This window comes from Polistes dominula, unplaced genomic scaffold (assembly GCF_049000335.1).
Source record: "Polistes dominula isolate Pdom_NZ unplaced genomic scaffold, Pdom_raw_medaka contig_80, whole genome shotgun sequence".
In the NCBI taxonomy this organism is placed as follows: Eukaryota; Metazoa; Arthropoda; class Insecta; order Hymenoptera; family Vespidae; genus Polistes; species Polistes dominula.
In genome coordinates this window covers 1,988,845-2,015,942 of record NW_028301111.1, presented here as the reverse complement: position 1 = coordinate 2,015,942, position 27,098 = coordinate 1,988,845, and the positions used below count along the sequence as shown (strand labels likewise).

The 27,098-nt window shown below is 27.1% G+C and overlaps 2 protein-coding genes across 2 annotated transcripts; one reads left to right on the top strand and one right to left on the bottom strand.

Moving 5' to 3' along the window:
* The first annotated feature begins 821 nt into the window (after nt 1–821).
* On the top strand, nt 822–26,994 carry Kal1 (anosmin-1 Kallmann syndrome 1). Its single transcript, XM_089176602.1, has 9 exons — nt 822–1,681; nt 2,057–2,231; nt 10,152–10,276; nt 19,449–19,641; nt 19,899–20,225; nt 23,627–23,823; nt 24,332–24,476; nt 24,779–24,996; nt 25,898–26,994. Exons 2-9 carry the CDS (start codon nt 2,102–2,104, stop codon nt 26,141–26,143), a joined length of 1,581 nt encoding a protein of 526 aa, XP_089032728.1. The 5' UTR covers nt 822–1,681; nt 2,057–2,101; the 3' UTR covers nt 26,144–26,994.
* On the bottom strand, nt 20,595–23,088 carry LOC149031136 (odorant receptor 94b-like). The gene is made up of 6 exons (XM_089176603.1): nt 22,251–23,088; nt 22,040–22,139; nt 21,997–22,008; nt 21,642–21,746; nt 21,416–21,571; nt 20,595–20,882 (listed from the first exon to the last, which is right to left on the bottom strand). Exons 1-6 carry the CDS (start codon nt 23,003–23,005, stop codon nt 20,832–20,834), a joined length of 1,179 nt encoding a protein of 392 aa, XP_089032729.1. The 5' UTR covers nt 23,006–23,088; the 3' UTR covers nt 20,595–20,831.
* Nucleotides 26,995–27,098: the final 104 nt, after the last annotated feature.

The following is a 27,098-nucleotide window of genomic DNA, read 5'->3' as shown; positions in this document are numbered from 1 at the left end:
TTCTTTCTCTCTCTCTCTCTTTCTCTTTCTCTTTATCTTTTTTTGTTTTTTTATTTCTCTCTTTCTCTCGTTAATTTTGCAAAGAGACCCCACGAATATACTCATCGATAAAAATCGTTTCAACTATACTTTACTTTATATTAGTTTATTTTAGTTTATTTCATTTTATTGTATTTTATTTTATTTTTAATTTAATTTACATTATTTTATCTTATTTTATTTTATTTTATTTTGTTTCATTTTATTTTATTTTATTTGATTCTATTTTATTTTGTTTTATTCTTTTTTTTTTCTTACTTTTGACATTATTTTATTTTATTTTAATTTATTTTCATTTCTTTTGATGTCTTCCCTCCTTTTACCACCCCACCCTATTCCCTTTACTTCTCTAAATAATATTAGAAATAATTTACGTAAGTATTCTCAAGAGAATTAAGTATCCGTCGAAATAATAAATTTCATAATTGTGTGTGTGTATGTGCGAGTATGGTGATTATTCCCATATTGTAATCTTTCTGTTTTTTTCTCACGTACAGTTATGTAAAGAAAAAAAGAAAAGCTTACGTAAGTAAGAGTTAATAAAAATAATGACCTACGATATTATATATAAATATATATATATATTTATGTCTTAATAAGATACGTAAGTGTATAAACATATGAGTTTTAAAATCGATACGATTATGCGAAATATTGTTATTATATAATTAATGTTAAAAGAAAAGGGATTACATAAAATAGGTATAATAATAATCAATAGGTATTAGGAGAAGTTGTAATAGAAATTAAGTAATTAAGAATATTAAGAATAATAAGAAAATAGGGAAATAAGAAAATAAGAAAATAAGAAAATAGGAAACTAAGAAAATATAAAACTAAGTAAATAAGAAAATATGAATATAAGAAACTAAGAAAATATGAAACTAAGAAAATATGAAACTAAGGAAATATGAAACTAAGTAAATAAGAAAATAGAAAAATAGGAAAATAAAAAAAATAAGAAAATAGGAAAATAATGTAATAAGAAAATATTAAAATAAAAAAATAAGAAAATATTAAAATAAAAAAATAAGAATAAGAAAAGAAAGAGAGAGAGAGAGAGAGAGAGAGGGAAAGAAAAAAAAGGTTTGCAGAAGGTGGATGGGTGGGGGAGAGAAGGATGTTATAATAGGAATAAAGAAATATTAAGAAGAATAATAAAAAAAATAAGTAAATAAGAAACAAAAAATAATAAAAAATAACTAAGAACAAGAATAAGATTATAATAATAAGTAATGAGACAGACAGAGAGAAAGAGAGAGAGAAAAAAAGAGGTGGTGTTGGTGGATAGGTTGGGGGTTATAGGATAAAGGAAAGAAAATCGAACGAACCACTACGAATTGTTATGAAGAGAGAGAGAGAGAGAGAGAGAGAGAGAGAGAGAGAGAGAGAGAAGAGAGAGAGAGAGATTCCTTAACGAAGGCAGGAGAGGACCCTTCCTGAACTTAATGATTCGGTCATTGCGATGGGTGGTAGAAGGGTGGTGGAAACGAATGGTGTGGGCCGGAGTTAGAGTAGGAGAAGTACTGGGGGAGGCAAGCGGCAAGCAAGCAGCAGCAGCACCAGCACCAGCACCAGCACCAGCATCAGCATCACCAGCAGCAACAACAGCAGCAGCAGCAGAAGCAACAGGATCGGCCCGGTCAGGAAATTAAACTTGATCCTTAGTTTGAACGGGCTTTTTAATTTCATCGTATTCGAGGATTTGTTTTGTTGTTGTTTGTTGTTTGTTGCTCTGCCGTTGTTGTCATCACCATCATCATCATCATCATCATCAAAACTATCATCATCATCATCAGAACCACAATCATCAGATCTGCAATCATCAGACCTGGTGTTGTTAGTTTGTTCTTATTTGTCAGTGATTATTTAAACAAAACAAAAGAAAAGGGGATTCAAATTTAAAAAAAAAAACATTCCCCCAAGTTCTTCTTTTTCTTTTTATTTTTCTTTTCGTGGACCACGTGTACATACACATACAACAACAACAACAGCAACAACAACATCTTCGTTAAAGTTCGACTGACAACGAAAGACACCCTTTTGGCAAAGAGGCACTCAGATGATTCCACTCGGTAGGCCAACTTCCAAACGCAACTCGGCGGACTCTAACAGCATCGAAGACACCACCACTACCACCACCACCACCAACAGCTGTTGGCGCCCACCACCTACTACCACCACCCTTAAAAGTACGTATAGATTCGTAAAATGGGGTTAAACTGTTACTCAAGGTTAACCAACTTTTATCAGCTGTTTCTTTTTATACATTTATATATTATTTTATACATATATATATATATATGTCACAGGTGTGTGTACTACGTTTTATTAGGTTTGTTTTTTGTTTCTTTTGTTTTCTCTTTTAATTTTAGGATGATTCTAATTTTGTTGATGGTGGGGGAAAGGAAGGGGGTTGCTACATAATATTTTTAATACAATTTTTAATTAATATTTTTTTTTTCAAATAAATTATTCAGTAATAATTACCCATGTTACAAATGTAATTGTACTATTTTTCATATATATGTTATTTTTGTTTGGATTAAATTTGGTGGTGGCTACCTAGTGTTACATATTTAATTCTAATATTCTTTATACCATTTTATTTTTATTTATTTTACATTTGTTTAAATATACATATATATATATATATATTATATTACAAATAAATAAATGGTATGTTAATAATTTAGAAAATTTTCTCTAACTTTGGTTAAATGAAGGAAAGTTGTTTCCCCATGTTACAAATTTAATTGTACTATTTTTTTGTTTTTTTTTTTTTTTTTTTTTAAATTCGTTTATGTTAGAAACATAAATTGTGTCTTTTTAATGTTCATATTTAAACCTAAAAAAAAAAAAAAAGGAGATTGAGGACAAAGAAATTGATTTTTATTTGTTCTTTTATTCTAACTCGCGAATATTTGATCAAGGACAACCTTTTTCTAGATGGTGTATATACAATACATATAAACACATACTACTTTAACCGTGTTCCCTCGAAAAAAAGATTTAGGATTTAACAGTCGATCGAACAGGCCGAAAAGAGAGAAAGAAAGAGAGCAACAGAGAGAGAGAGAGAGAGAGAATGAGAAAGAAAACGTTTCTTCTCGAAGGTATATATATATATATATATATCGTAAGGGGGATTAGTTAAGCGAAATAAGTCGAACTGGCATTAAGGAAACAGGTATATGAGTCATCGTTTTCGATACAATACACTTACTATAAAATAAGTCAGGAGAATTCATCGTTCAGGATAAAAAGGGACACATTTCTAATAATCTTCAAGTTTTTCTTGTCTATTTTGTTTCCGTTTTATTTTTATTAACAATAAGTATCAAGTGTCTTACTTTTATTTCTTCCTTTTTTGTTTCCTTTTTTTTTGTTTTCTTTTTATTTTATTCATTTTCTATTTTATTTTATTGAAGTGAACAACATTTCTTTAGAATGTTTTATTTTTTTTTCTCTCTCTCTGTTTTCTTGTGATATAAAAACTTGTAAGTAAGTAAACCCAATGTTAAAATAAAAGGATCAGGATAAAAAGGGACACATTTGTAATAATCTCAAGTTTTTTCTGGTCTATTTTGTTTCTGTTTTATTTTTATTAACAATAAGTATTAATAAGTGTCTTACTTTTATTTCTTTTTTTATGTTTTTTACTTTTCTCTTCTATTTTCTATTTTTTTTTTTTTTTGGTTTTCTTGTGATATGAAAACTTGTTGTAAGTAAACCTAATGTTTAATTAATGTTAAATAACATTTAATTACAAATTTTGTTAGAAATACATCAACATAACAAAAAAAAAGTATTTCATATTTCACTTTTATTTCTTATTTTTTATTTTTTCTTCTATTTAATATTTTATTCTTTTCATTTGTTTTTTGTTTTTTTTTTTTTTTAATCTGTTTTCTTGTTACTTGAAAACTTCAAAGTAATCCAACATTTAATTAATGTTGAATATCATTTAATTACAAATCTTATTAGAAAGAAAATGAGAAGTAGATATAAGGAAGTGTGACAAGGTTTTAAAAGATAGATAAGGATGATTGATCGGTGGATAAAATGCTGGGAGGAGAGTAGGAGGGGATTGAATTTTATACTTTGAAAAGTGCACGAACTAGTCGGAAGTATAGTTTATTTGAAACACGTTTGATAGGACCGCTAATCCGAACAGATACGATCGAGAAACGGAAGGTGTAAACGAATGGTTCATGCGTCTTCTTGACCAACAGTTTAAACGTATGTACATATTTATAAGATCTGTATACATATACATAAATACATATATATATATATATATACATATTATATTGAACTTTCTAATATGTTTAACGCGTGTGTTTCTTGACATTAAAGAAAAAGATAATATAGAAATAAATAAAAAAGAAAAAAAAACAAATTGAAACAGGATTCTCTCATAGTTGTATTATTATTATTATTATTATTTAAAAAAAAAAACCCAGACAACAAATTGATTAATTTTTTCTTTTTTTAATTCTTCAATTACGGACATAATAATAAAAAAAAAAAAGTAAAATAAAATCAAATCAAATAAAAAAAAAAAATTGAATATAAAATCGATACGAAAAATTATATTCCCAAATAATGATGCAATTTATTTTTCCCCTTTTCTCATTCCCCCCTTTCAAGATGATGAAATAATATTCAACGTACGACTTTTTTTTCTTTTCTTTTGCTCAATCTTCCTCTTTTTGATACTCTTTTTTTTTTTTTTTGGTCTTCTCATTTTCTTTTACGACCTGTGGTAATGCAAAACAATTCGATGTTTCGATTAAATTACTGGCAGTCTTATATTTTTTTTAAATTTCTCAGAACTTTCATAAGACATCTTAGAAATTGGATTGAAACTTGTACGTGTTTTTGTGTTTTCTTAAAAGTTATTTTTAATATATGTATATGTGTACATAAATACGTATGTATATGTTCATTTATTTTATATATTTTTTTTTCATTTACATTGATTACTCTTTTTACTGTAAATAAAAAAAAAGTTATTGCAATCTCGAGACATTTCGATATTATTTTATAAAATGAAATTTATTTAATGATACTTTCCTTCTTATCAAAACTGACTGACAACGAATAGACTGATTAACAAATAATAATAATAATAATAATAATAATAATAATAATAATAATAATAGTAATAATAAAGAAAAAAAGAAAATGAAAATGTTAAAAAGGTTTCTTGAAAGAAGGAGGAAGAGAACAGGATCAAATAAAGGACGAGAAACAACAAATTCACAGACACAAAAAAAAAGAAAGAAGGAAAAAAAAACAAAAATAAGAGACAGAAGATTTAGTAGATCTTCATTGGGTTGCACAGTATCCCCCTTACCTCTCTACCCCCTTACAATCATCTCCAATTCTCGATAATTCGTTGGGGTCTCGAATAGAATGGAAATATTGTAACTTGTTGCTAGACAAGGGTTAATATAATATTAAAAAAGGATCGAGAACAATTCGATGGAATTTTTTCATATTTTTTTTTTTTTTTTTTTATTATTTCTAGAAAAACAAAAAATAGGAAAAATTAGAGCTTTGACATATTTATAAGAAAATCAGTAATATAAAATATTTATTTTGTTATATACAGTAAAGAGCATAACTGAACGAATAAAACCACTAGTTTTGTATAAATCATTATTTATTGCTAAGAATGTAAAAGAATATTACAAAATGAACATTATAGCAAGTTTAATTTCAGTTAGAAGTAACATCAGAAATTTTTTCAATAATTAATGTCTCCTTGTTTAGCACTGATATCATACTTAAGATGAAATGTGAGATTGTTTGTAGGGGTTAGTGAGGGGGATGGTTGGAAAAGAAGGTAAAACTTGAACTCCTTAACTACTTTTAAAATTTGGAAGGATTTCTATTGAAGTATATCCTATTTCATTTACAAGGATGGTACTTCATTTAAGAACAAGCTACAATAGTTTCTATTCTGCTATTAAACTAGATAAGGGTTTAGTTTGCTATTTTAATAAGAGGTGTATGAAGGTTCTAGTTTGATATTAAACTAAATAAGGGTTAACATTAAAAAAGGATTGAGATTAATTCAAATGCAATCTTTTCATATTTCTTTATTATTTCTAGAGAAAAAAAAAGAAAGAAATTAGCTTTTACATATTCATTGAAAAATCAATAATAAAACCATGCCTAAAATCAGATGTAAGATAGTTTATTAAGGATAGTGGGAAGAGTGAATGGGAAAGAGGTTAAAACTTGTACTCCTTTTAAAATTCTGAAGGATACAAAAATACATAAATAAAATACTAGAAATATATAGATGAAAGGATAGATAGATAGATGTAATATAAAAGGAAGAGTTTACTAAACGTTTTTTTACATTCTCATTGAATCTACAAGGATTGTACTTCATTGAAGAACATTTTACAATATTTGTTGTTTAGTTGAATAAGAGTCAATTTAAAAAAAAAAGGCTTCAGAACACATCAATGTAATCTTTTCATATTTCTTTATTATTTCTAGAAAAAAAAAAGAAAGAAATTAGCTATTACATACTTATTGAAAAATTAATAATAAAACCATCCTTAAGATGATACGTGATTTGGGTTGTAGTTGATAGTAGGGGTTGGTATAGAGGATCAAACTTGAACTTCTTTTTAAAATCGTTAATAGAAGTAAGGATAGAAATATATAGATAAAAGTATAGATACATAGATGTAATAAAAAAAGGAGTTCCACATTCCTATTGCATCTACAAGGATGGTGCTTAGTCAAAGAAGAAGTGGTTTAACAGCAAATATTGTAACTTGTTGCTAAACGAAGATCAATATTAGGAAAGGATGGTCAAGATCAATTCAATAAAATCTTTACATATTTATTGAAAACTCTAAAGTATATATTTATTGGAAAATCAATCAAAATCAATCAAAATCAATAACCTAAAATCAGACTTAAGGTACTTTGGTGGGAATAATTAGTAGGATTGTGGGAAAAAGAATAAAACTTGTACTCCTATTAAAATTGTGAATAGAAATAAAGTTAGAAATATATAGATAAAAGTATAGATCGATAGATAAATGTAATAAAAAAGAAGGAGTATACTAAACGTATTTCCACATTCCTATAGCATCTACAAGGATGGTACTTAGTTGAAGAACAAGTTACAATCTTTCCTGTTAAACTAAATAAAAATCAATATCAAAAAGGATCAAGATCAATTCAATAATATCTTTACATATTTATGGAAAATCTTGGAATACACATACATTGAAAAATCAATAATAAAATCAATAATAAAATCATACCTAAAATGAGATGTGAACTAGTTTGTGGGGGGTTGAAAAGAGGTTAAATCTTGTACTCCTTATAAAATTGTGAAAGATAGAAATATGTAGAAGTATAGATAGATAGATAGATAGATAGATAGATAGATAGATAGATAGATAGTTAGATAGATAGATAGATGTAATATAAAAGAAAGAGTATAGTAAACGTTTTTCCACATTCCAATTGCATCTACAAGGATGGCGCTTCGTCGAATAAGAAGAGGCTTAGCAGCTTGTAAGCCGGTACTCACCACCACCACCACCACCACCACTATCACCACAACTTGGGTACCTTCGATCGGCACTTAACTTGTTTAGGAATTCGTCTTTTTTACCTTTCGAACGTCGGTGAAAGAAAACGACGTTCGTACGTTAAACTTAGAGAGAATAAGAAAAAGAAATAGAAAGAAAGGGATAGATAGATAGATGAAAGAAAGAAAGAAAGAAAGAAAGAAGATAAAAAAGAAGAAAAAGAAGATGAGAAAGAGAAAGAGAGAAAGAGAGAGAGAGAGAGATTCAGGGTTTAAATTCAAAAAGAGAGAAAAAGATTGTTCTTCTTCGATTTAGCAAAATACGATTTATGCGAACGATCGCGATCGAGATATGGGGGACCCAACGTGGTCCCCCCATGAGTTCCCGTGGAGAACGAAGTCTTCTTCTCGACTACTATACTCTCTTCTTCTTCTTCTTCTTCTTCTTCCTCTTCCTTTTCATCCTTTACATCCTTCTTTTGGAATTCCTATAAGAGAGTCGGACGAATAAGAAGGTCGCGCCTGCTCTTTTTCGCTTTTAACGTAAAACGTTTAAAGATCGTAATGATAACAAGAGATAATTTTTCTTTCTTTTTATAAATATATATGTATATGTATATGTATATATAGTTTCCTTTTTTATCGATCGGGTTTAACTTGAATAAAGTTTTTTGAATCCTTGCAATAGTGATAGAGAAAAAAGGATACATTTATAGAATAAAAGATAAAAAGAAATTTTAATTTTTTTTACTGCATATAAAATAAGTTTTATTAAATTTAAACAATGTTGCACTATCCCAAATATCCCAAACAATACAATAAACACACATGAATTTTTGGTGAATCAAAGTTTGGTTTGTTATTAATATTCTACATGCATATAAAATAATTTTAAATTAATTTCAAAAAGAAAATTTCACTATTTGAAACAACACAATAGACACATATTTCACATGCATATAAAATAATTTTTATTAACTTTAAACAATGTTGCACTATCCCAAATATCCCAAACAATACAATAAACATCCATGAACCTTTGATGAATCAAAGTTTATTTTATTATGAATATTTTACATGCATACAAAGTAATTTTTATTAACTTCAAACAATGTTGCACTATCCCAAATATCCCAAACAATACAATAAACACCCATTAACCTTTGATGAATCAAAGTTTATTTTATTATGAATATTTTACATGCATACAAAGTAATTTTTATTAACTTCAAACAATGTTGCACTATCCCAAACAACAAAATAAACAACACATAAACAAACAACACAATAAATATCATGAACCTTTGGTAAATCAAAGTTCTATTTTATTATTAATATTTTACATGCATATATAAAGAGTAATTTTTATTAACTTCAACCAATACTGCACTATTTGAAACAACACAATAAATACACAAACCTTTGGTTCTCCCTTATACACACATGAAAATGACCTAAGTCCACTTATTTGTTTTTCCTTGCTACAAAATATTTTTTATGACAACTGACCACCAGGTGGTACATTATGTACACATGGTGTAGTTAACATGACAGACAACTGACAAACATACTCAAATTACTTTCAAAATAAAAGGTTTCATAGAGTTATATGATATAGAGGAAGAGTGGGGGAAACAGGGTATACAAAATTAAGGATCTTTTCTCATGTTGAGTTTCATCTTATGGGTTCTATTCTTTAAATATTTTGTTTTTTTGTGTGTCAATAAACTTGAAAGTATGATACTTTACATTTTCATGAGCTATCACAAATTCCACAAAAAAACATTGCTCATATTTTATATACACATATATATTTATGTATATATGTATATAGATATGTATAACTGGTTCTAACATTTTAGATTTTAAATGGATCGTTATTTTCTCAGTTGTTGGTACAATGAACGGTTCGGTTGGTTGTTCTCGCGCGTGCGAGACCCATTAGATCCCTTTAATGAGCCGTGAAATGGTAGCTCGGCCATATCGCCACGCGTAACCGTACAATCCGTTTATGTTACTTTGTGTACATGACTATATATATATATATACATAAATGTGTTGGTGTGTGGGTATTTTTGTGTCGTACCTCGATATACTGCAATATTGAAGATTTAGATTGAAATTTTGCTCTTGAATGGATCAATCCCATTTTTTTATTTTCATTTTTTTTTATTTCATTCAATTTGCATTTTATTCATTTCATTTTATTTATGTATAAATGTGATTTATTATAATTATATTTAATTTTAATTCTTTATTAATTTATTTTCTATATTTATATTTTATTTTTAATCATTTTTAGGTGTATAATATTATAATTGTTTTTAATTATTAGAAAAGGAAGGGAGAATAATTGTAAAATTTTCTTCCTGAATGATCGATAGAGTTTTTTTTTTATTCTATTTTTTATTTATTTACTTATTTATTTATTAATTTTCAAATTAAACCTATAAATTTGATTTATTAATATTTAATTTTTATTTGTTATTAATTTATTTTTTTTATAATTCTATTTTATTTTAATTATTTTTGTTTTCAGAGTGGTGGCCATGGTGGTTACTACTGCCAGGATGTTTTGCATCTTGGACAAAGTATGTCGAGGAATACGACTCGATCAGAGTTGCAAGATGCGATGCACGTTGCGGGGATAATCATCCTGACGAGGTAAACATTTAATCTCACATTCGAAAATATAAAACAAACAAACAAAAACAATAATTAACATTTATAATTCTCCCTAAACGATTTATTTGATTCTTCTATCAATTGTGGATAGAAAAAAATGATTAACAAAAAAAAAAAGTATTTCAATATCAATGTTAGAGTTTAATTAGAAGTATGTTTCTTTATTGTATTACAAATTGTATTTATAAACTGCCATACTTGAATTATTATTGCAAAATTTATTCTCAAAAATGTTAATTTGAAAAAAAAAAGAAATAAAAAGCACACACGAATGTTTAGTTTATCTCAATCAAAAAAAAAAAAAAAAAAAAGAAAAAAAAACTAAGATATGGTTAACATAAAATAACGATTAGGTAAAAAAATTTCTGTATAAAATTTTGTATTACTGAAGTTGAAACACTATTTGAAATTTATATCGTGATAAAATCACCTAACCAGTCTCTGGTTATTCTCTTTCTCTTTCTCTTTCTTTCCGTATGTACATACGTACATATGTGTATATGTGTATGTATGTATGATTGTATATACAAACGAACATAGTAGTTGGTTAAACTCAAGCCAGAAGCAAAGGAGAAGTATTAAGCATGAATCATTCGGCGTTCGGAGTATCTTCTTCTTCTTCTTCTTCTTCTTCTTCTTTGTGCACTTTAGGTCCGCGTCTAATTAATTATGCGTGTGTCCCTGAATCCCGCGCGTCCACTTGAATCATCGTCACGCTCGAGGATTTATGGTATCTCGTTTGCTCGCTCTCGCTCTCGGCATTTGTTGCAATGCTTTTCGAGTTGGAACTTCGAAAATGCTAATCGTACTTAACCGATCCTTTACCAAGGATTTCGAGGACAATTTTGTCCAATGGAAAAAAACACAATTCTCTTTGGATTATCACAAACAAACCAAAAATAACGAATTATACAGCTTAAGTGTATCTAAAGGTGTTCAATTTATATTTTCTATTAAATTAGTGCCAATTATTAAGTGAATAATATGCCTTTTCTAACTACGAATAGAGTTAGGTTCTTTTTTTCAAAATAAGCGACCCATATGTACTAATTTTTTTTTTCAAATTTAATAATAAGATAAAAAATTACGAATTATACTTTGCTAGTATTAATACAATTATATATATATATATATCTTTGATATTTTGACTTACGATTAGTTCAATCCAATAAGTTATTGACACGAAGTTTTATTGCTAATTCTTTCTATATATATATATATATATCTATCTGTTTCTTTTTTCCCCCTTCGGGTGCATAACGTTTGCAATGATTCAGGCCATCGGTAGTATAGTAGTATAAAGGACCATGACGAAGGTGGAGAAGATAGCCCTGGGAGCTTTGACTGGCGGATGGCAATAAAGTCTCCAAAGTAATAGCCTATAAAAGCTTACACCAGTAACGCGTTACGCGAGTTCCAATGCTATCCAGACTATTCCTTTTACTCTCATCTCTTCCTTCTTTTTTTTCCTTTCTTTTCTTGTCTTTTTTTCTTATTTCTTTTTCTTTCTCTCTATAAGCGAACTAGAAACGTATCTTCCATTATCGAGAAAACAGGTTCTTCTTATCCGTAGTATTTCTATCGATGATCAATCTTTTGCGATGACATTAAATCTAACACCGTTTGCTCTTTGGAAAACTCACGAAATGTCTGTAAAAGATCAACTAATACGTTATGGTGTATTAGTAATAGATAGTCATTAGGTAAAAGTACATGTGTATGTAGTATCTTTACTAAGTACAGTGTAATCTTACATATACCATGTTAATATTGAATGGCTTTTTTTTGAGCACCTTGTATGTAACTTGTGTTTAATAACTAATAACTATTTTAATATATAAGAAGGAGTGCATTAAGGTATTAAAATAATTGTTAATTATCGATGCAAAGGTCAATTGCTGTTAAAAAGCAAGGATTACATGTTTTATGAAGGTTCCCATTTGAAATTCACCTTTAGACTGACACGTTGTCTTCTATGAAAATTCTTTTGCTAAATGTTGTTTCTATGATTTTAAAATAATTGTGCATGTGTATGAAGAGAATAAGGAAACTAATAAATAGAAATTAGGATTATAACTGTTTGATTATAGCATTTTTACACGTCTGCAATGTTTGGAAAGTCATATAAGTAATATTGAATAAAAGAATTTTGATAGTTGACAACGTGTCAGTCTGAAGGTGAATCTCGTAGAGGAAGGTACATTGATCATATATTTTGAGCTTATAGGAGACAATAGACACTCATATCAGTTATTTAAAAATTATATTATTATTCTAATACACTGCACTTACATTACATGACAATGTAAAATTAGAAGTCATTACTGTACAGAAGCTATAAATTAATTACAATAGAATGAAAAAAATGAAATATTCTCAACGTTATAATCTTGAATTTAATTTATTAGGAATGATATTAAGGTTGTACACATGTCCAACATTTAGAAAGTCATATAAACAACATTGAATAAAAGAAACTTGCATAGATGACAACATGTCAGTCTGAAGATGAATTTCGAAAGGGAAGGTTCATAGAACATGTATTCCGTGCTTTTAACAATAATAGATCATCAGATTGATTAATTAACAATTATTTTAGTATTCTAATACACTTTACTTATATTACAACAAAATTATAACCTCAAAGTCTTCATTGCAGACAAACGATAAAATAATTACATTAGAATACAAAAAATATTAAAATCTGATCATTATAATGTTAAATTCTATTAATTAGGTAAATTATTACCGTTGCACACATACGCAACGTTCGGAAAATCATATTAACAACATTGAATAGAAGAACATTCACCTTCAGACTATCTGGCAATCTGAAGATGAATTTCGAAGAGGACAGTACTCCGATCATATAATTCGAGTTATTAAACATCAATACACATTTATATCGATTAATTAACAATTATTTAAATATTCTAATACACTCTATTTATATTAGAACAGTAATATACACTAGTTATACACAGGATGTTCCAAAAAATCCATTCAATATTTATAGAGTATAAATGATACACTTTACTGATTAAAAAAGTTTTAGTAAACATATATGAAATATTCATACGTTTTTAAGATCTCCAAATTTGTGTTTCGTTATTAAATATTATTTTAATAAAATTTATTAGTTGAATAAAATAAATATTAATATTAATTAAGTTGAAAACAATCATCGATGAATATTTAATTCAAATTGATACGATCGTTCAGTACATTGAACTTATTTATTATTTAAAGATACAATGTTGCAATGAATATAATAAATTGATCGAAGTTAATCTTCCGTAAAAGATCCATCGATCTTGCGGTTGCAAATGTATTTAGTTGAAATTTTTCTTTTGTTACAATATCGATTGAATATCGATAATATCTTGAAGGGTTGCTCTTTCAATGTTGCAAAGCCACATAATATACATACATACATACATACATACATATATATGCATGTATATGTATATATTCTTATACGTAAGTATAATCGTTAAATTAAATTTACATTCATATATATACTTTGCATGTATGCACTTCACTTCAATCTATCACGAGCATGCGTCAAAATCGGACTTCATTTCTTAGCGCGTTGAATTATGAAGATCCCTGGATGAGTTTGTATGTGTGGCAATGTAAGAAATGAACTTCGCAAAAGTTTATGGTTGGTCGCTGTCGGAATTGGAAAACGTGTTTGCTTCTTCTCTCAAAGACATACTTCAAAGTAGCAAGGTTAACGTATGGACGTTGTTGGGTCTCGATTGCTTCGTCATTCTTTAAAAAGATAAAATGTTTCTCATCTGTTTTTTTTTCTCTCTCTTTCAATATATATATATATATACACTTCATTGTGTTATAATCTTCTTTAGTTTTGTTCGTTTCGTTACGTTTTATTGAACATTTTCGTTATACCTTGACTTCAATTTCAATATAAATTTGAATGGATATATTTGTTCGATGTAATGCGCTATTTGCTTCAAGAAAAGAATCCGTTAAACGAAATCGTTCTTTTCTTTCGCGATATTGTTGCAAGTAAAAAAAAAAAAAAAAAAAAGAAAGAAGATAAACGATAACCGATGATCGAAGATTGCTCATCTCTCAATCAAAAGTTGCTGTGCAACTTTATGGCTACTATAAGGCTACCTTTAATATCTTCTTTCCTTTTGATATTGCATCGGGAGAAGTTATGTTGACCTCTTCTCAATATAGAAAGGGAGAAGCGAAGTAAAGGAAAAGAAAAAAAAATAGTTGGAGAGAGTGAGAGAAAGAGGGAGAGAGAAAAAAAGAGAACGAGAAAGAGCAAAAAAAAAAGAAGAAAAAAAGAAAGGGACGGTTACTTCTTCGCTTGAAAGTTATTCATTTCCGCGACAGGTAAAAAATTGACCCGGCATGAATCACCATACAATTTCGTTAACAATGTTGCTTGGGGGCCAACGAGGGCGGTCCAAAAGTTTCTCGGACACAAACTTCATTAATTTACCCTCTTGGAAATTACAGACTATCTTCGCGCGACGAATCCTTTTATAAATTGTGCGAGTGAGAGAAAGAGAGATAGAAAGAAAGAAAGAAAGAGAGAGAGATAGAGAGAGAGAGAGAGAGAAAATAAAATAAAAGAAAAGAAAAAAAAAAGAAAAAAAAAAGGAAAGAAACCCCCGGTAAGAAAAATCGAATACGATAAGATAAAAAGGTGAGGCCAAAGAGAGAGAAAGAGAGATAGTGTGAGAGAGAGTGTGAGAGAGAGTGTGAGAGAGAGAGTGAGAGAGAGAGAGATTGAGATTTCTGCCGATCTGCCTCGTTAATGGCGCCACGATTGGACGTCATCGAGACACAAATGGAACGGTGATAAAAGCTTCTTCTTCTACTTCTACTTCTTCTTCTTCTTCTTCTTCTTTTACTTTTACTTTTTCTTTTCAACCCGATCGTGATTATGAATTGATGCAGAAGATGATGAAAGAAAAAAAGGAATACCCATCCCTCCCAAAAAAAAACACATACACACAGGGAAATAAAACGAAGTAGAAGAAGATAATGAAAAAAAAGAATGGCAAAAAAAAGACATTGAGGTTAGGTGAATATGGAAGAAGTTGAAATTAAGTGGGGCTGAGGGGTTGGGGAACGAAAATAAAATATAATAAAAAGAGGAAAGGGTCAGAGTCACTTCAAACAAAGTTGCACAAACGAGATATTCTCGAAAGAACGAAACGAGAAATTTATTTTTATAATTCAAGTTACAAATTCGTGTGTGGGAAAGGGATTAAAGTTTTCAGTTTAGTTTAATATAGGGTGCGTTGTAGTCGGCGCGGTAAACCCTTTTGCAAGTCGACTTCGTTAACTTCGTTCCTTTTTTCCCTTTTTTTTTTCTTTTTCTTTTGCTTCTTCTTCCTTGTAGTTCTCTTCCTCGTAGTTACTCTTCTTCTTCTTCTTCTTCTTCTTACTCATCATCATCTTCTTCTTCTTCTTCTTTGCTTCTCTTTCCCATTCCCATCACCACCATATCTTCTTCTTTCCTTTCCTTTTCTTTTTTTTTTCTTTTATATTCCTCTCGAGAAATCGAAGGTCGTGAACCATCGTGTGCCTCTTTTTTCAACATAATGCAAGACCATGCTGATGCTTGAATTTTATATTTCTTATTATCTTTTTTTTTTTTTTTTTTACGTTTGCTTCAATCGATTTTGTCGTGATAGTCCGATTCTCCCTTCAAATATTTCGTATAATTTTGGGTTATTTTTTTTTTTATTTATTTGTTCCTTGCTTCGTTTCGGTTTGATACTTTTTAATCAAAGTCATCAATGCTACCTTGTCTTTTGGATTATAGTCCTTTATTACGTACATGTTTAACAGTCGACCAACGTGGTTGTTTCGAACTGTTAAGATGAGAAGAAGAAGATGATTATACAAATGATACTCACTCAAGATTATTTTTCTACAACAACTTTAAATGTTAATAAAAGTAACTCATGTGTTTTCCACTTGACTGTGTCCCCCTTTCCTTCCCTTTTTATGCTGCTCAATCTTAACACGACTGAAAATGCAACTTTGTTCGATGGGACGAAGATACTGCAACTCGTTGTAAGCGTCAAGAAGTAAACGTGTTTGATAAAGATAATGAATTATTTTCCACTAAGAGATTGATTAACGTTTAACTTCCTGTATTTAAACTGGAGTCCAATAAACATTCTTTGGTCTTATATTTTTAATTGAGTGTCCTAATTTCTGATAAAAATTCGAAATTATCAAGTAGAGATAGTAGATCAAAAAATTTAAATGATATTAGTGAAGTAGTGAAAGTATATAGGTAAAACAACAATGTTGATCATACAGAGTATCTTGTAGTATTTTTATAGTAAACTTCATTAACAGGTTTGAAATATCAAATAGAGAGAGCAGATCAAAAAAATAAATCATATTAGTGGAGTAGTTAAAGTATAAGGTTCAAACAAGAATGTTGATCAAACAAAATATCTTGTTGTACCTTTATATGAAACATCATTAACAAGTTTGAAATATCAAATAGAAAAAGGAGATAAAAGAAATAGAATAAATTAGTAGGGTAGTGAAAGTACAAAGTTCAAACAATAATGTTGATTAGACAGTATTTTTAGTATCTTCATAGCAAACTTCATTAACAAGTTTGAATTATTAAGTAGAGACAGCAGATGTTACGATAGAATAAGAAAAAGAAAAAAGAAAAAATAGACAATATTAGTAGAGTAATGAAATTATAAAATTAAGACAACAATGTTGCTCACACAGTACTCTTAGTATCTTCATAGCAAACTTCATTAACTAATTTGGATTATCAAGTAGAAATAGCAGTTGTTACTATAAAAGAAGAAGAAAAAGTAAAAGATATTAATAAAATAGTGAAAGTATAATATTCAGATAACAATGTTGATCAGACAGTACTCTTAGTATCTTCATAGCAAACTTCATTAACTAATTTGGATTATCAAGTAGAAATAGCAGTTGTTACTATAAAAGAAGAAGAAAAAGTAAAAGATATTAATAAAATAGTGAAAGTATAATATTCAGATAACAATGTTGATCAGACAGTACTCTCAGTATTTTCACAGAGAACTTCATTAACTAGTTTGAATTATCAAATAGTGATACCAAACTTTCCTAGAGAATAAGACAAACTAAATAAAAGATATTAGTAAGGTAGTGAAAATGTAATGTTCTGACAGCAATGTTGATCAAACAATACTCTTAATATCTTCATTACAAACTTCATTAACAAATACGAGTTTTCAAAGAGAAATATCAGACGTTGTTACAGAATAAGACAAGAAATAATAACAAATATTAGTAGGGTAGTGAAAGTACAATGTTCAGATAACAATGTTGACCAGACAATACTCTTAATACCATCATTACAAATTTCATTAAGAAATTTGAGTTATTTACTAGAAATATGAGATGTTACTACAGAATAAGGTACAAAAATAAAAGACATTACTAAAGTAGTGAAAGTATAATGTTCAGATAACAATGTTGATCAAACATTACTCTTAGTATCTTCATAGCAAACTTCATTAGCTGGTCAATGGCCCCCAGGGCGATCACCGATGTCGAGTGTACCACTCGTTCTCTTTCTCTCTTTCTCTCTCTCTCTCTCTTTCTCTCTTTACATTGCTCGTAAAAAGTAGGCCAATAAGTAAGCGAACCAGTTTCTTCGACCGTTCGAATGATATATGCCTCTTCTGCGACAGCCAGGACAGTCCGAGCGAATAACCTGGGTTGTTCGTGAACTACTAACGCTTAAAACGTTCCAGGATTTCCTTCATTGAACCTTTATCTAGATAAAGGAACAGATAAAAGGAGAATGAGATGAATAAAATAAGGGATTGGGTAGTAGTTGGAAGAACAGTGGGAGGAGTGAATTCGTAAAACGATATATTTCTTTCTCTTTTTTGTTTTTCCTTTTCTTTCTTTCTTTCCTTTCTTTTTATCTTTATCCTTCTTTATCTTATTTTTTTTCTAAACAAAGACTTACGTATTATCTAACATAAATCTTATCCCAGGTTCAACATGGAACCATTCCAAGTAATTGATCGTAAAAAGGAGAAAACAAAAGCTAGTTAAAAAATTAAAGAGTTACATTTTATTTTTACCCCCGTTTGTTTTTGCAATTATATTATAATGTAATATATCTTTATGCATATGTGTGTGTGTGTGTGTTAAGAAATTTAATAATTGTTATCTTAGTGTGTGTTCGAGAAATATTAAAATAAAAAATAAAATAATGATTAATTGTTTTATAAAACATTAGAGATATTTAACTAAAGGTTTTTTTTTTGTTATAATATTATTAAAGGAATTTAATAAAGCTGTGTGTGTGTGTGTTTGTTTGGTAAGTTCTTTGAAAAAAAGAAAAAAATAATATATTAACGTGGACGAAGTCGAAGATTACGTTTTGGTTTTTGTTTTTTAAATGATATTATCCCTTTGAAGTCAAAAATTAACAGAAGAGAGAGTGAGAGAGAGACACGCAGTATTTTTAATTAAAAATCCAAATCAAAATTATACAGGTAGTACGAAAGATGATGATTGGACACGCGAATAGGAGGTATGAATATTTTTTTGGATTTCTTCTTCATCCCCCAAGCTCCTTTCTGCTTACTTTTTAAACTCTTGATTTCGGACAGTAAAGTATCTTTATATTAAGATAAGAATGTTAAAATAAGAAAAATCCTTATTTTCAAGTGTATCGCATTACAAAGTAACTCGTAAGATAATAATCTTCGTTTCGAAAACGATCTTTGGTTTGAGAGTTCTCATTTTAGTTTGGTCGTTTCGGGACATCCAAATCGGTTTCACGCGGGGACTCATGGAACGATCAAAAAAGTGGAAGGACGAACGATAACCTACAGAACGATCTTCCGGAATATGTTAACTGTGGAGAATCATTTTCTTTTTTATTTTCTTTTTTTATTTCTTTCTTACTGAGAGAAAATGTTCAACCTTAAGAAGACCCGTAATGTCTTCTTTTATCTTTTATGCATTTCAACTTGATATTTTCAAAATTGTATTTAAAAAAAAGAAAAAACTAAAAATATATTGTAAATTAAATAAAATAATTATATTATATATATAAATGTAATTTAGAATAAAATATTGTTATTTTTTGTATTTTTTGTTTTTGTTTCAGTGTATGGAAAATTGTTTATCATCAAATTACACGAAACCTGGTTACTGTCCTGAAAGTGCTTTCATGTCACCCTTCGAAGCTGTTTGTTTGATTGCTTGTGACAGTGATTCACGTTGTCCTGATTTAACAAAATGTTGTTCACATGATTGTGGTGTCACCTGTATGCATCCTGTCGGTTTGGATAATATAACAGGTAAATTAATATAATGTTAATTTATTTTTTTGTTATTAACACATATATAATAATTATTATGACATTTATTTTTATATTTAAAATATAATTATATATTAAAATATTAAATTTGGTGGTAATTAAAATTAATTGTCAATGAACAATTGCAAGTAAACAATTGCAAATGAACAGTTTCAAGTGAACAATTGTAAATGAACAGTTGCAAGTGAACAATTGCAAATGATTGAAATTAATTTGATATATTTTGTATTTTTCAGATTTACCACCAATTCCACAAAATCTTCAGATAAGACAACAAAAGAGTAATCTAATACATTTGACATGGCGAAATATTGGACAAGTTTATCCCAACTTGTCTGTTAATAATGACGTCAGATATTTAGTAGAGGAACGTCATCTACTCGGACCACGTTATTTAGAATCAAGATTGAGTTCTTGGACGGTTCGGCACGTTTCTACGAAACCTCACGCTACTCTACGTGGTAGATTAAAAACCGGTCATTGGTATCAATTTCGCGTTGCTGCTATCAATGGGAATGGTTCTAAAGGTTATTCTCAACCCTCCAGACCTTTCAAGACGAAAGGTAATTCCTATTAATTTATTTATTATTTATTTATTTGATTATCTTTGTTCTTGTTTGATTCTTCATTTAAACAAAAAAACAAAAAAAAAATAAAATGAAGATGACATTTTTATCAAAGATTCCTAATTCGGAATTATTGTATTTACAATTGAATTAATTATACTTAATGTAAATTTATTTATTTAATTTTTTATTTTTGTTTTTTTTTGGTTGTTTATTTGTTTATTTAAATAAAAAAAATAAAATAAAACAATGATGACATTTTTATCCAAAATTCGTAATTCGAAATTTCAGTTGAATTAACTAAACTTAATTTAAATTTATTTATTTATTTATTTAAGAGTTTTGTTTTGTTATTTGTTTGTTTAGTTAAATAAATAAAAAGAAAACTGTGATGAGATTTTTTATTAAAAATTCGTTATTTGGAATTTCAATTGACTATACTTTAATGTATAGTTGTTATATTTATCATTTATTCGATTTCTTATTTGACTTCATTTACAATCGATTTCGGTAAAGTAGCTTGTGCAACTTCATCAAAATGAAAGAAGAGAAAATTTTTTTTTGACCCTTCTGACCCTTTCTGCTTATTTCAAAACCGGTTTATTATTTCAACTTTAAAAAGAGTAGACACATGGAGTAAGCTTGATTGATAATCTGAAAAAGAATATATTAAAATTCAGTGCAACATTGTTGATTTCCAATGAAGACTTCTTAATGAAGTTTTTTTTTATTTAGCATGATTCTTCTTTTTTTTTAATGACGATTATTTCTTATTTTTTATTACTAATTTAAGAATTTAAAATTCAGAGGTTATCTTGGTTTTTTAATCGTAAGTTTTCAATAGATGGCGTTGTATTACAATTCAATTATTTCGATATATTCAAGCTGTGCATTATTTTTAGGTTATTTCAATCTTTAGATACTGTAAGTTTTCAGTTGATGGCACTGTATTACAATTCAATTATTTCACGTTTTTTCAGATTTACATATGACAGTTCTAACCTTACTTTTTCTATTTTTTTGTAGTGTTATCATTTTATATATTTCCAGAAATTGTTAGTGAATATTAATTTGACAGCAATAAATAATTTAGAATTATATTAAATCAACATTTTATAACAAAACCACAGCAGCACGTTGCCAGAACACATCCTAATATATATATATATATATATTTATTTGTTTACCTGTACGAATGAAGGTAAAGTTAAATCGACACTTTCACAATAAGCCAATTGACACTTCATTTTATTCGTAAACATGATTACTTTGAAATTTTCTTTAACCGATAATTCACATGAATACCATCCTTCGTGAAACGCATCTTCTGCTACTTTTGAACCCTAAAAATAATAAGAAGAAATATTTTGAAATAATCAAATTTATTATAAGAATTGTTTATATTCGACTTACAGCTTCGAAAAGGTCCTGTATATAAAAACAAATCATATATAATTGTAATACAGCAACGCACGTGTGTGATATTACCAAACATCCTTGCATGTTAACAGTCACGTTCTAAAAAAAAAAATACAAAATTACAAATATTATTTATAATAATTTATTTCAATATTATGTTATATTTCATAATTTGTGTTAAAAGTTTTGATTAATCATTTAATTCAGATTAATTAATTTAATAGTAATATATTTTTGTTAATGCTACTTTAATATTTGATTAATTAATTAAATATTAAAGTTGATTGAACAATTGAAATTTTGTTTATTGGAATATTGGTTTCATTTGAAATCTCGTTTTTTTACAAACCAAAAATTCAACCTTATATCAAAAATAAACAAATGTGATTTACCTCAACTAGCATGTAACTTAAAAAACAAAATCTCAACACACTGTCCAAGTGTACGATAAAAACGTTGAACGATAATATTTTTTTCAGCATATTAGTTGCCCTATGAACAAAAAAAAAAACAAACAAATATTCTTATAACCTCAGGTTCATCATTCTTCAAAATATTATTCAATGAAATAAAAAAAAAAAGAATAAATAAATTTTGAATTACCTTACAACGATTGTATGATGATGCAACAATGTGTTCAATTCTTTCTTAATGTTCTCATATTTAACATAATTATTATCATTATGAAATATCATACCCATTTTAATTCTCAAATATTTGTATTGCGAAGTGAGTAATAATATCAAATGCAAAGTATACACATCGGTGCTAACTTTTTTCATGATACACAAACCAGCACCAAAAATTTCAAGTATAACACTGTAGATAAAAATATTACGTGAAATTGGTTCATCGGTTATACTAATTGGTAAAACATAATCCTCATGTATGAATTGTTTTTTTTGATAAATTGTTATCAATGGTGTTGAAACCCATAAAACAACGGTACACACTTCAATCATTGTATACAATTTCAACATTTTTTCTACAGGTCTTATGTAAGATACAACCGTATTTTTGAATAATTCATTGTCCAATGATAATAAATAATCGTAATAATTGATTAATCGTTTCAATAAATATCTTTGACGATACATGTGTGATAAATTGAACAATGTTTCAGCACATATTATCAAATTAACCGTACTATTTCTCAACGCTGATTCCATTGACACTCGAAATATTCCAACGATTGAAACACAAATGTGTATCAATATTATTATCCAAGTAAATATTGAATATAATATTGATAACAATGATAATTCCGATTGGTTAGAATCAATGGGTAAAATATTTCCCGAAAGTATATTAATTAATACGTTCCATCGATTGGTATTACGAAAATTGATATTATTCATTGTATGATTTAAAAACAATGTTGAAATGTTTCAATATTATTTCAATATGAATTTGTACGTTCGTATAAGAACATTTCTAAATCTAAACTCGACTAATATTAATTTATTCTGTTTTTTTTTTTTATTTTCTTCTTCTTTTTTTTTTTTTGCAAGAACTTGTGAAGAATGTGTGTGGGTGTTGGTATCATAATTTATTAATTTAAATCGATATATGTGTTGAAATATGCACGTTCAAATGATCGACAATTATCTTCAAACGTTTCTCGAAACGTTTAATTATTAATAAATCGAAAAAAAAATTCAAAGAAGAAAAAGAAAAGGAAATTAAATAATGAAAATAATAATTTGTGATATAAAAAAAGAAAAAAAAATTATATTTTAATCAATTCGTATGTCTTTTAATCATCTTAACTTTACTCGATTATTACAGAATATTTTATTCAATGAAACTTGAAAGGTATAATTCTACTTCCTTTGATTTTATTATTATTATTATTATTATAATTATTATTATATATAAAAATCGATAGCACAGGTTAAAGACCCGTGTGTTGTGTATTGTAAAAAAAAAAAAAAAAAAAAAAATAAAGAAACTTCTTTGAAATATTTTCTTACTTTCAGAACCACGGAATCCAAAAGAACCACAGAACCTAACCCTGTCAGGTGCACGTTTGGTGGGTGGCAAGTTAAGAATCAACCTTCGATGGATTAAACCAACGTCGGATGTTCCCATAACATTTTACAAAGTCTTTTGGAGTAGACGAATTCATAGTCCAACCAATGATTCTGTATTGGTTTTTCATAGGACTGTTAGAAAGGTATTAACATAGTTGCATAATTGCATACTTTGTTCTTTTTTGCTTTTTGTTTTCTTTTTTATAGAAATTTTTTATTCGAAAATATTCATATATCAAAATAATAGTTTGTTTTAATTAAATTTTTTATTGCTAAAATTTGTACAATTAAAATATCTTCACAATTGCATTGCACAATTGTATTTTGTACAATTTTTTTCTAATTTATTTATATATAATTGTTTAATTTAATATTGGAAATTGCAAGCTTTGATTTGCTTTTATATTTTTCTTTTTTTTTTTATTAGTTTTTATTCAAAAATATTCACGAATTAAAATAATAGTTGGTTCGAGTTAAATTTCTATTGAAAATTGTTGCAATTGAAATATTTGAAGAATTGTATTACATTTTGTGTACAAATTTTTTGCACAATATTTTTTTCCAATTTATTTCTATATAATTGTTTAATTTAATATTGAAAATTGCATATATATTTTTACCTTTGCTCAAATTCGAAAACTTTTGTCACAGGATAAAACTTGTTACGAGTTGAAGAACTTAGAACCAAAGTGCCAATACTTTCTTCAAGTTCAAGCAGTCGCTTTGTATGGTGGTAGACGTTTGGCATCCAGAAAAGCTTCGAAAGTTTTCAACGCTACGGATTATATGGCTTTTGGTAAGAATTTTCTATATTTTATTTTCTCAAAGAAAAATATATTTCGTGTAGACGAATTTTTTTTTTATTTTTCATTTTATTTTCTCCCTCATTTATTTTTCTTGTATTTTCTATTTTTTTCTTTTTTTCCTTCTTCGTTCTACTTTTTCGTTTAACTTTGTTTCTTCCTATTTCTTTTTAATTCATTTTTATTATTAAAAAAATTAAACGTTAAGTTAAACGTAAAACGTAAATGAGTAAGAAAAAAAACAAGAAACATGTTGAAAATAAATCATGAAAGAAATGCGAACTTTCAATTGAAGCCGACGTCGGGAGACGTTCTCGCAGGTGCGAAAGGTATCAAGGAGGTCTTCACGTAAGAAAAATGATTTGTCATTGCGGTGATGTTAAGGTACGTTTGGTATGGCCGATGAATCAAGATGCAAAAATGTATAACGTCAGTTGGAAAGAAGAATCATGTTCGTCGATTTACGACGATACATTTGAAACCAAAAAAAAATTACTATGGAAAGCTATTCAGGTAATACACATTATATTTACTCAAATTTTATTCATTTGCATATATATATATAATATAACAATATATTAACTATTTAACAATTTACTAACAATTTATTAACAATAATTTCTTTAAATAAATTAATTATAAAATAATGTTTATATAATTAATTAAAGGTTAGAGAGATGATACTCGTGTTTGATATTTGTAAATAACATTTTATTTATATTATTTATTAATATTTATAATTATTTATAATTTAAATTTTAAAATACGAATTGATTTGAATCACTTTTGTATCATTTATCAATAATTTTATTTCTTATCTATATATTAAATATATTTTATATTTTAATATAAATCACAAATAATTAAAAGTAATTGAACAAACAATTTATTAACAATAATTTCTTTAAATTAATTAATTAAAATAATATTTATTTAATCAATAATAGGTTAAACTATAATATTTAAACATTTAAAAAAAATAATTTAATTATATTATTTTTATTAATATTTATATAATTATATATAATTAAAATTTTAAAATACAAATTGATCTGTAAATCACTTCTAACATTTATCAATAATTTTATTTATTTCTTTTATAAATAACAATGACTATATTAAATTAATAACTTTATTGATTTAACAAATAACTAAAAGTAAATTGTCTTATTATTTTTATATATTCGTCTTATCGATAATCTAAAATAAAATGATATTTATATTTGTACATGAAACAGATATACGTCTGACTATATATTTGCTTTAACTACTTACAGTCACATATCTATATATATATATATATATACATACATCTATATACATCTGTATATATGTATATATATTGACGTTTAATCAATTATGTAAAAACACGAATACGTTTAATTCAATTATCAAAACTATTTTGATTTCACAGACTCCTCACTATGATCTACGTCATCTTAAACAAGATTGCACTTATACCGTAAACGTAAAAAATTTATACAACACTAATAAAATAGACGAGCATGGTACAAGCATAGAATTTTTTGCAACTGGATGTCAACAGGATCGTGATGAAAAAAGATGGAAATATTCAAGTAATAAAGGTGCACAATGTAAAAAAAAATCATCCAAAGGTAAAAAGTATTCTTCCATCGATGACAATGATAACTCAGATTAACAATTTCACAATAACAAATTTTATTAAAATATATATATATATATATTTTTTTTTTCATGCAGAAAATACATCGTTTTAATTATTAATTATTTTACAATGTTATATAAATATATATATGTGTATTTATAAGTCATATATTTCAATAGTGTTCTAACTTCATTTTTAATTTTTTCAATGAAATGTTTTGTTTTTATTATAATTCATTTTCAATTGTTAATTTTATTATTGGGTTACAACAAAAAATGATATTAAAATCGATTTAGGATAATTTCAAATTAAATGACTCATATACATACATATATGTATATATTAAATTTGTGAGAGAAAGAGAAAGAGAAAGAAAGTTTAGATGAGTCAGGGAACTACCATAATTCATAATTCATAATTCATAATTCATAATTTTTATATATATATTTTGTTTGTTTGTTTTTACAATGGTTTCGTACTTAAAATGCATGATTCAGTTGAAAGTGTGTGATAATATATATATAAATTGATATTTTTCTTAAGTATAAACAAATTGTTCTTTTCTTTTTATCATTTATAATTATTATTAAGTTTAGGGATAAATTAAATAAGGTTATAATTAATTTTTTGATTCATCTTCATTTTTTTGGTTTTGTTTTTTATTTTTTTCTTAACATTCTTTTTAGTAAAAATTTTTTTTATTATTATTATTATTATTATTATTATTATTTACATCGTTGTTTGTTATGGCACTTAATTTTATAGTACAATGTATATCATATGAAATAAGTATATAATTTTAATATAAAATATTCGTCAATAATTTGTAAGATAAAATAGAAAAGAAAAAAAAGAAAGATTAAAAAATAAAAAAAATAAAACAATATTTTCTTATCAGATAATAATAATAATTAATAATAATCATAAGCGCATAGATGGTGAATATTTTTTTATACGCGACGATATTATTATATATAGTAATATTATC

What these genes read in the sequence shown, in the direction of transcription:
- Kal1 (XM_089176602.1), top strand. Translation starts at nt 2,102, where the DNA reads ATGATTCCACTCGGTAGGCCAACTTCCAAACGCAACTCGGCGGACTCT. An exon ending in TACTACCACCACCCTTAAAA is followed by an intron (nt 2,232 to 10,151) that starts GTACGTATAGAT and finishes TTTTGTTTTCAG; the next exon opens with AGTGGTGGCCATGGTGGTTA. An exon ending in TACTATGGAAAGCTATTCAG is followed by an intron (nt 24,997 to 25,897) that starts GTAATACACATT and finishes TTGATTTCACAG; the next exon opens with ACTCCTCACTATGATCTACG.
- LOC149031136 (XM_089176603.1), bottom strand. Translation starts at nt 23,005, where the DNA reads ATGAATAATATCAATTTTCGTAATACCAATCGATGGAACGTATTAATT. An exon ending in CATCATACAATCGTTGTAAG is followed by an intron (nt 22,140 to 22,250) that starts GTAATTCAAAAT and finishes TTTTGTTCATAG; the next exon opens with GGCAACTAATATGCTGAAAA. An exon ending in CTTTACCTTCATTCGTACAG is followed by an intron (nt 20,883 to 21,415) that starts GTAAACAAATAA and finishes ATTCTTTTTCAG; the next exon opens with ATTATCAATCAAGCTTACTC.